General features: G+C 48.6%; 1 protein-coding gene across 3 annotated transcripts in view; it reads left to right on the top strand.

The window, feature by feature from the left end:
• Positions 1–2,930: 2,930 nt before the first annotated feature.
• Positions 2,931–7,954, top strand: part of Slc25a15 (solute carrier family 25 member 15) — a 24,899-nt gene continuing 19,875 nt past the window's right edge. The window contains exons 1-2 of one of the 3 annotated variants that reach the window (XM_031339247.1): positions 2,931–3,132; positions 5,582–5,695. In XM_031339247.1, the coding sequence (XP_031195107.1) occupies positions 5,641–5,695 (55 nt within the window). In that variant the 5' untranslated portion in view covers positions 2,931–3,132; positions 5,582–5,640. The other 2 variants (XM_031339249.1, XM_031339248.1) reach the window with 2 other exon arrangements.

Here is a 7,954-nt window from a genome sequence, read left to right as displayed (position 1 = left end):
GAAAGGCATATGGGATGAAATTTCCACACACAAAGGTTACGTCACAGCTGTGCTTACTTATCTGCAGTGTGCTCAGCTCTATGCTGGCAAAGCTGCATGCACACAGCAGAGACGGCATGTCCTGAGAAGTCTCCAATGTTTGCTAGCCCATCCTTTTCAAGAGTTTGCTGGGCCCTGTTCTACATGGATTATGAATAATTCTATTCTCTGTCCACCATTTGTTGTTATTGTTATTATTGTTGTTGAGAGAGGATATGTATTCCAGTTCTGGGCCAGTGGGACACATTGTGAAGTCTGACAGTGAACTGTTTGGGCGCGGGGGGGGGGCGATGTGCGAGGTGGGGGGATGTGCTTCTCTCTGTGGAACAGGCAGTGTGTGAGAATGGTTTAGGTGGGGGCGGGGGTGTGGGCGGAGGGTATGCTTCTCTTTGATGAAAAGGCGGTGCGTGTAATGCATGTAAGGCCGCAATATGAGGCGGAATACCAGTTGTCTTAGAATCACTAGGAAAAGGCAATCTGGAAAATCAGACCTGGACATGGCTGACCTGGGCCTTCCCTCTTCTAGATATCTCTTCATACAAAAATTGATTATGTTACCTGTAGCTAAATTTGTTCTAAAATATATGAGAGGAGAGTTTTTTTTTTCCAGCTATGGCATACTGTTTCCTACTGTTGATGCATCCATAATTATTTTGCCATTGTATTTTATTCTTTAAAAATATACATTTAAGGTTCATAAAGTACACATGGGATCTGACTTTCCTTCCCTCATTTTCGCAAATGCCATAAAAATTTTCCAAAGAAAAGACAAACATAAAAGAAATTGTCCCTTTCCAAACATTGTTCTAACAACTATTTCACCAATGCAAATTCCCCATTTTCTTTCACATGGTTTTACAGAAATCCAAATCTATGTTTGTTTCTCTCAGTGTCAAATATTGGTTGTACTGACTCCAAATAAGATTTGAGGGAGTTTTCAACTGAAGTTCTCTTCAGTAGTCAAGAATACATAATGGGTATTGACATTGTGTAATTAGAGCATTATTTTCTTTCTCCTCCTTCACCAAGTGCACATTTGAATCCCAGATGTTCTGTGTTTGTGATTTGCTTGCAACTCCACTTTTCACACTGTGTTATTCCACGCCCCGTAACCCGGTCTGCCCTGTGACGTCATTAACCTGCACATTGTGAAATTCTGGTACACCGACAGAGGTTTGATTCCTGTGGTCAATCTGTCTGTCCTCTCACCTGCGTCAAACCTGCTGCCCGTACAGGCCAGCCACACTGATATCTTGCATAACCCTAAGGGTAGTCATCACTACCCGGAGCAGACAGGCCGGTGTGTGACTGCTCATTTGGAATTCAGCCCTGAAATGCACTTTGTTGTTCAATGAGAGCAGTGTTCTTTGCCTGTATGATGTCCTGTTTTCAAGAGGACAGAGAGGTGGGTCCGCCGTTAAGAGCACTCGCTACTCTCTGAGAGGACCCAGCACACGTGGAAGGCTGCTCACCACCTGTAGCTCTAATAGTTAGGGACAACCTTCCCTTGCAGCCTCCACAGGCACTGACATGCAGGTTTTCATACACACACATCAATTTCAGAGTTAAAGGAATCTTTAAAAATATGAAAAGGATCATAGAGAGGCGGAAGCAGAGTGGGAAGCGGGTGGCTAGGTGTCACATGACCCTGAGAATCTTCCGCTCGAACTGGGCTGGAGTTAAAGATAATTTTATCCCTCCTGTAAGCCACCGGTTCCTTAAATAGTCTCTGCTCCTTTTGATTTTATGGTTCTTTTTAAAGATTTATTTTATTATTTTTATTTATGGGGTGTGTGTGTGTGTGTGTGTGTGTGTGTGTGTGTGTGTGTGTATACCCCTGCAGGTACCTGCAGATGCCTACAGAAGCCAGAAGGGGGAGTTGGATACACCAGCGCTGAACTTGAGAGCTGCGAAGATGTGGGTTGAGAACTGAATTCTAGTTTCATTCTGTGGCTGCAATGAAACACTGTTGCATAAACAGTAATTTGACGGAGGAAAAGGTTTATTAGGCATTCACTTCCAGATTGACGGAAGGCAGGAAGTCAAGGCAGGAGCCATGTAGGAATAGACTCACTTTCTGTTGATCCCTGGCCCGATGCTTTTTATTTTTTTCTAATCCAGGACTGCCTGCCTGGAGGAATGATGCCACCCACAGTGCGCTGGGTTCTCCAGAATCAATTACTGATCAAGACATTGCCGCTACAGACCCATCCTCAGACCGACTGGATCTAGGCAATCCTAGAAGCTGAGGCTTCTCCTCTCATGAGATTCTAGGCTGAGTCAAGCTGATAGGTCGCCCTCACTCTAGTGCCACTTCTAGCTTCTAAGTAGAGCATCAGGAATATATCGCTGGGAACTACAAAACTTGTAGCGGCAGTTTACCTGGGTGTCCTTTCCATAGTGTTCCCGGGAATGGATTTCCTTGGGGGAGAAAGAATGAAACCTAAAGCGATACAAAATAGACAATCAGACAAGCAAGTAAAACCTGATGGGCTAGGGATCTAGCTCTGTTGGCAGAGCGCTCGCCTCGCATGCAGAGAAGCCCTGGGTTTGATCCCAGCCATCTGACAAAGCCAAGCCTGCTCGAACACACCTGTAATCCCTGCACTTGGAAGGTGGAGGTAGCAGCCACTTAGCAAGTTAAGCCTGGGCTATGTGAGACCCTGTCTGTAAACAGATGATTTTAAAAGCTGCCCATAAGGGAATTTATATTTCACCACTACCATTCTAGTACTTTTCATTAACTGGTAAAGCCACAGCCTCCGGGACCGGGAGACCTCAAGGTGAGTCCTCCTGAAAGCTGCCAGCTTGGCAGTCAGCAGTGGAGAGCAGATTTCCGTTTCCTTGGCCCGGCTTCGAGAGGGAGGGGCGGTGGGGGGGCCTCGCGTGGGGGAGGGCCGGCAGGGGAAGGGCTTCTGGAGGGAGGGGCCTCTGGAGGGCGTGGCCTCCGGAGGGAGGGCTGGTGGAGGGGTCTCAGGAGGGAGGGCCCGAGGGCCGGACCCGCAAGGCGACCTTAAAAAATCGTCCGGGTCCCGAGGCCGCCGGCGGAGCGCGGGACAGCGGAGGGCGAGCCGGGCACAGCCAGGCGCGGCGGTGAGGCTGCCGGAGCAGGCGGGAGGGAGCGGACGGCCGGGCTGGGGAAGGCGGCTGACAGTCCCCGCCCTGCCGCACACGTGCTGCGGCAGCGGGCGCGCGCACCGGGCTCGCCCCGGGGTCCCGGGAGGCGCGGAGGGGCGGGCGCGGTGGCCAGTGCGCGCGCGCTGCGCGGAGCCGAATCCGGGTCAGGCCGGGTGAGGCGCTCCGCAGCCGGGGCAGTAGTTGGCAGCCCGGTGCCCGGTGCCCCGGGGCTCGGCGCACGGGGTTGGATCGATGGCGGGGGCAGGCGGCCTTCTGCCGCCCAGCTGCAGCCCCAGTCCGGTCCTCCTTAGTGAACGCAGCAGCCTTCCTCACCTGCACTGACCGCCCGGGAAGTTCTTTTTCCCTAGGATCCTGTAGTCTTGTTGGCGTGGTTTCTGGGACTGCCGGGTAGTTTGAAGGAAGAGGGTGAGACGCTGAAAGGATTCGGGGTTTCCACTCCAAATGGTACAGCAAGCTCCTAAGGCAGTTTACATCCGCGCGGACCGGTCTGGCTTTTGCAGGTCCTGCATTTCCCCCAAGCCGCAGGTGATACTCAGGTCGTTGCGCCTACTTTCTGGGTTCATCTGTTAGTAGCGTTTCTGTCTTCTGTAAGTTGACAGAGACCCCTGAGAAGGGGGCTAAGTGTTAGAGTGCTTTCCTGATATGCAGGAAATCAGGCTTAATCCCCAGCACGGGAAAGCTTATATATATATTCTGCTTTTAAAAATTTAATTAACATCGTTTCCTCCCTTCCCTTTTCTACTTCTAACCCCTTTCAACCCGCATCCCCTTTCAAACTCTTGGCTTCTTTTTCTCAGGACATATAATGCTACTTATCTGTATATGGTGGATAACTAACTGGGGGACTGTTCCCTGGGGAAGACTATGCCCCGACTCCCAGCATTCCTTTCTTAGTATGCGTGCTGCCGAAGCGAGCACCCCCAGCATTCCTTTCTTGTCTGTAGTTCTTTGTCGAAGGTTGAGACTCATTTCCTCATCCATGTTAGTGTCTGTTGCTTTCATCCTCATGCAGGTCTTTTCCCCAGGTTGATGAGACTTCACGGGTATAGCCTTTCTAACATTTCTAGGAGATTCAGATTCACAGCAAACTTCCTGTTCCTTTGGCTCTTGGAGGGGGGAATTAAAGGTTAATTTACAAACAAATGAGCACATTGGAGTTCTGAGACCACTTTGGATGCTCCCCATGTGTTTAGTCTCTTACTTTCCCTGCAAAAATGTAGGCACAGGTGTTTCTGTAACTACCAGGTTGTTCGTTTTAAGAGGAAAAAAAGATTCTTGGAATGTGGTCATTGACTTTTTTCCTGCTGTCATTCGACATTTTTTTTTCTGCCATTATTTTCTGAACTTTTTGGATGGCTTTGATATTTGAAAGAACCCTGGCCTGACACACCAGCCTCCTTATTGTGATGAGGAGTGGAATTGTCCTCTGTGACATGTGAATTAATTCTGTATTTTGAGAACATACAGAATAGTTTTGGATGATTGGTCACTTGGATCTTGTTTGTTGAGTCATCCTCCTTTCTAGTTAATATTAAGTTCAGTTCTCAGAAAGTTGTTTTTTTTGTTGTTGTTATTGTTGTTGTCTAAAGGTAGAGGGAAACTTTGTTTTCCCAAACCCTGGTTTTTAAAAAAACCAAACATTTCAAGTGTTTCTGTAAGAGAACAGCAGTGGCTTGACTCTTTGGGATATACCCCCTGGGATTCTGATCAAGCAAAACTGGAACCCAGAAGTCCAGATGTTGCAGCAGAGCATGGCTGGCTCACACGATCACCATTCCTCGGGAACTTAGGCTACAAGACTCTAGTCCTACTTGAGGCCTGTTGAGTCAGAGTAGCAAAACCTTAGGTAAATGTACACATTTACTGCTGAGATGGGATGGAGGGGAGGTGACAAGAACAGAGCCAGGGCCCTATGGTGGGCCTCGTGGCACTGATGACCGCCTGTCATGGTCATTTTACAACCCACCTTGTGTAGATGAAGACCTCTGGCTTAGGAGCCACATGACTCGATGGAGCTCCTAGACTCTGGCTCTGAGCAGCACAGGCTGCTGTCTGTCGGTGCTTAGTACTGAGCTTGGTAGACTGGACTTTGACCACAGGCCTCTGAAACTCTAGTCTGCTGTGGTCTGGGCCACTTGTGATTGGTTCCTTATTTGGTGTTTGTTGTCGAGGTTTTCATAAAGATTGGTTGAATGCAGTTGGGGCGATAGCTCTGATACCCGTGGAAGGTTTTTGGTGTGTGAGCCGTTTAACGGGGGAGTGGGTCATTTGGCTGTGTTGATTCATCAAGCCTCCTTAGGGGACCCATGTTTCCACTCCTGGAAGTTAAGGTTCAGTAATGTAGCAGGCTAATAGAATGGGGGACTGCAGAGGCTGGGCTAACTGAATTTTTCCTTCTTTCCAGGGATATGTGGTGCGCAGCCTTCCCTTCGGAGAATTGCTTTCACAGAAACCAGTAACGCCATGAAGTCCAATCCAGCCATCCAAGCTGCCATTGACCTCACGGCAGGGGCCGCAGGTAATGGGGGGGTGGTTCTTCCTCCTGTATCCCTGAAGTAGTTCCTCAGAGTGGCTTAGAAACACAGACTTTTTTACCTCACAGGTTATATACTCTAACCTCAGAATGAATCAATTTAACGGAAATGTGATTTTGTTCAGAGCATGTCAGCAAGTGCAATCCAGTAGTGTTTAATGATAATAAAGCTTTACCGGTCAGCGTGAAGGATGGGAAATGTCCTTAGGATTGCTGGAAAACATCTCCGTTCCAAAATGAGCTTACTTGGCCATGGTCCGTCACATGCTAGGATACACAGGTGGCAGCTGTACCCCGAGTGGGAAGGTCTTCAGATATTTTGTAACACAAAATGCCAGCTACTGTTTTTTGCTTTTAAGATTTGTTTTTGTTTTTATTCACATGTATGTGTTTGTGTGAGTATCTGCCACATGTGAGCAGGTGGCTGAGGTGGCTGGAAGGGGTTACCAGATCCCTTGAAGCGGGAGTCACGAGCACTCTTAACTGCGGAACCATTTATCCAGCTTCCCTGTTATTGTTCTTATTGGTGATAAGAAGGAAAGGAAGGCCCCTTTAGCAACTAGGCGACATTCCAAGGTGTCTCCTGGTGTGGACGGATAATGCGCAGTTGAGGCTGACCCTCAGATCCTGAGTCTAAGGGTAGTCTGGGTCAGGGCTGGTGCCGTGAGGCCACTGTAGAAAGGCCACCTTTAACATGAGGCCTAAGGAAAAGCTTAGTCTGGGGCAGAAGGAGATGCCATTTTGTTTCCAGAGTTCTGTGCCATCTCAGAGGCAAAGCCAACTGGAAGGCATGTTTCCCAAGTGAACCTTTGATCTGCCCTCTCCCTCCCATATCAATTCATGTAAATGGGGGGAGGCCATAGCACCATGTTGTGTGATGATCTTTTTATCTAGTATGACCTCTAGGATCAACAGATCAAATGGGGTCAGGGGACTACCATCCTCACTCTGTCCTTTGTTCACTTGTAAAAAAAAAAAAAAATTCTTGTATAGACAACAATCCCCTCTCTCGTTCCTCCCCTAACTTTTCCACCCGCCTCCATGAACCAAAGGTCAGCTAAAGCTGGCTCTAGAGGAAGGCTGATAAGGATCCAGGGCAACGGCACCTCTCCAGGTTAGAGAGAGACAAGGTGTGTTCCAGACCGATAGGCAGCCCCAACAGCTAGCAAGGTTGCACCCCTTGTGTGTCAGCTACTCACCACTGTGGGTCTTCAGGTCAGTCTCCCTTACTCTGTAGAAGGGAGGACAGGGCGAGCCTGTGGACCCCGTTCCCTCCCCATGGTCCTGCTACTGTACTGTGGAGGTTGCTGATTGTAAATCACCAAACACATCCAGAAGGCCTGTCAAGGAGACAACACTGTGGGTACAAACAGGCCTTGCTTCTGCAGTAAGAAGGTGTATAGTCTCATGGGAGGTTCTCAGATGCCAGTGTCCTGTGCACTTAAGGCAGTCTAAGAACAAGGCTTTATGATCATTTTTAAGAAGCATGCCTCTTCCTGACTGTGTGCATTCGGATATTTGAGCGGCACGAAGGGGGTATAATGTTTATGTAAATCGTAACGATATTGTCGGGAGCCTTTTATAGAAGACATATGGTGGGCTTTTTCTCTTTTAAATGATGGTGAGCCGCCTACACAGTGACATTAAAGTGGTTCTGCTGCTGTGGCTTAGGGTCTGTCCCTGGGCTTGCAAACAAAAGCCTGCCCCCAGAGATGCTGGGTTTTGTGGTTTCTCAGCACAAGTTTCTTAGCAGGGGTAGGGACTTTGTTGGGGGTTTGGTCAAAAGAGGTGCTCTTTAGTGACATAAGACTCTGAATTCTATTGTTAGGCACTCAGAACTCAGTCAGGAAGGAGTAATCTCACTTTTAAGGGTCCTGAAGTTTGGCTGATAGGGGGGCCTTATAGAACTGTGGTACTACAGCGATGTTCACTATATATGTAGAAAAACTCCCAGTTTTTGGCTCCATGTTTTGTTGTCTCTTTATTATAGTGTACCTAGTAGGGCAGCAGCCTTCTCTGAGGTAAGAGGTAGTTTGGACTCTTTGCTACTCTGATTCTCCGGACTGGAATTTCTAGGGTTTGGGATTTTCCCACTTGTGCAAAGAGAAAACTCAGTGTTCCATGACCACTGATCACTCACTCACTCTCTCCCTCTCCCTCTTCCTCCCCCTCCCCATCCCATCCCCCTCCCCTTCCTCCTCTCCCTCCCCCTCTCCCTTCCCTTCCCTCTCCTTCCCCCTCCCT

Source organism: Mastomys coucha, unplaced genomic scaffold (assembly GCF_008632895.1).
Source record: "Mastomys coucha isolate ucsf_1 unplaced genomic scaffold, UCSF_Mcou_1 pScaffold22, whole genome shotgun sequence".
Classification (NCBI taxonomy): Eukaryota; Metazoa; Chordata; class Mammalia; order Rodentia; family Muridae; genus Mastomys; species Mastomys coucha.
Note: the sequence above shows the minus strand (reverse complement) of the source record. Positions and strands in the feature narration are given on the sequence as shown.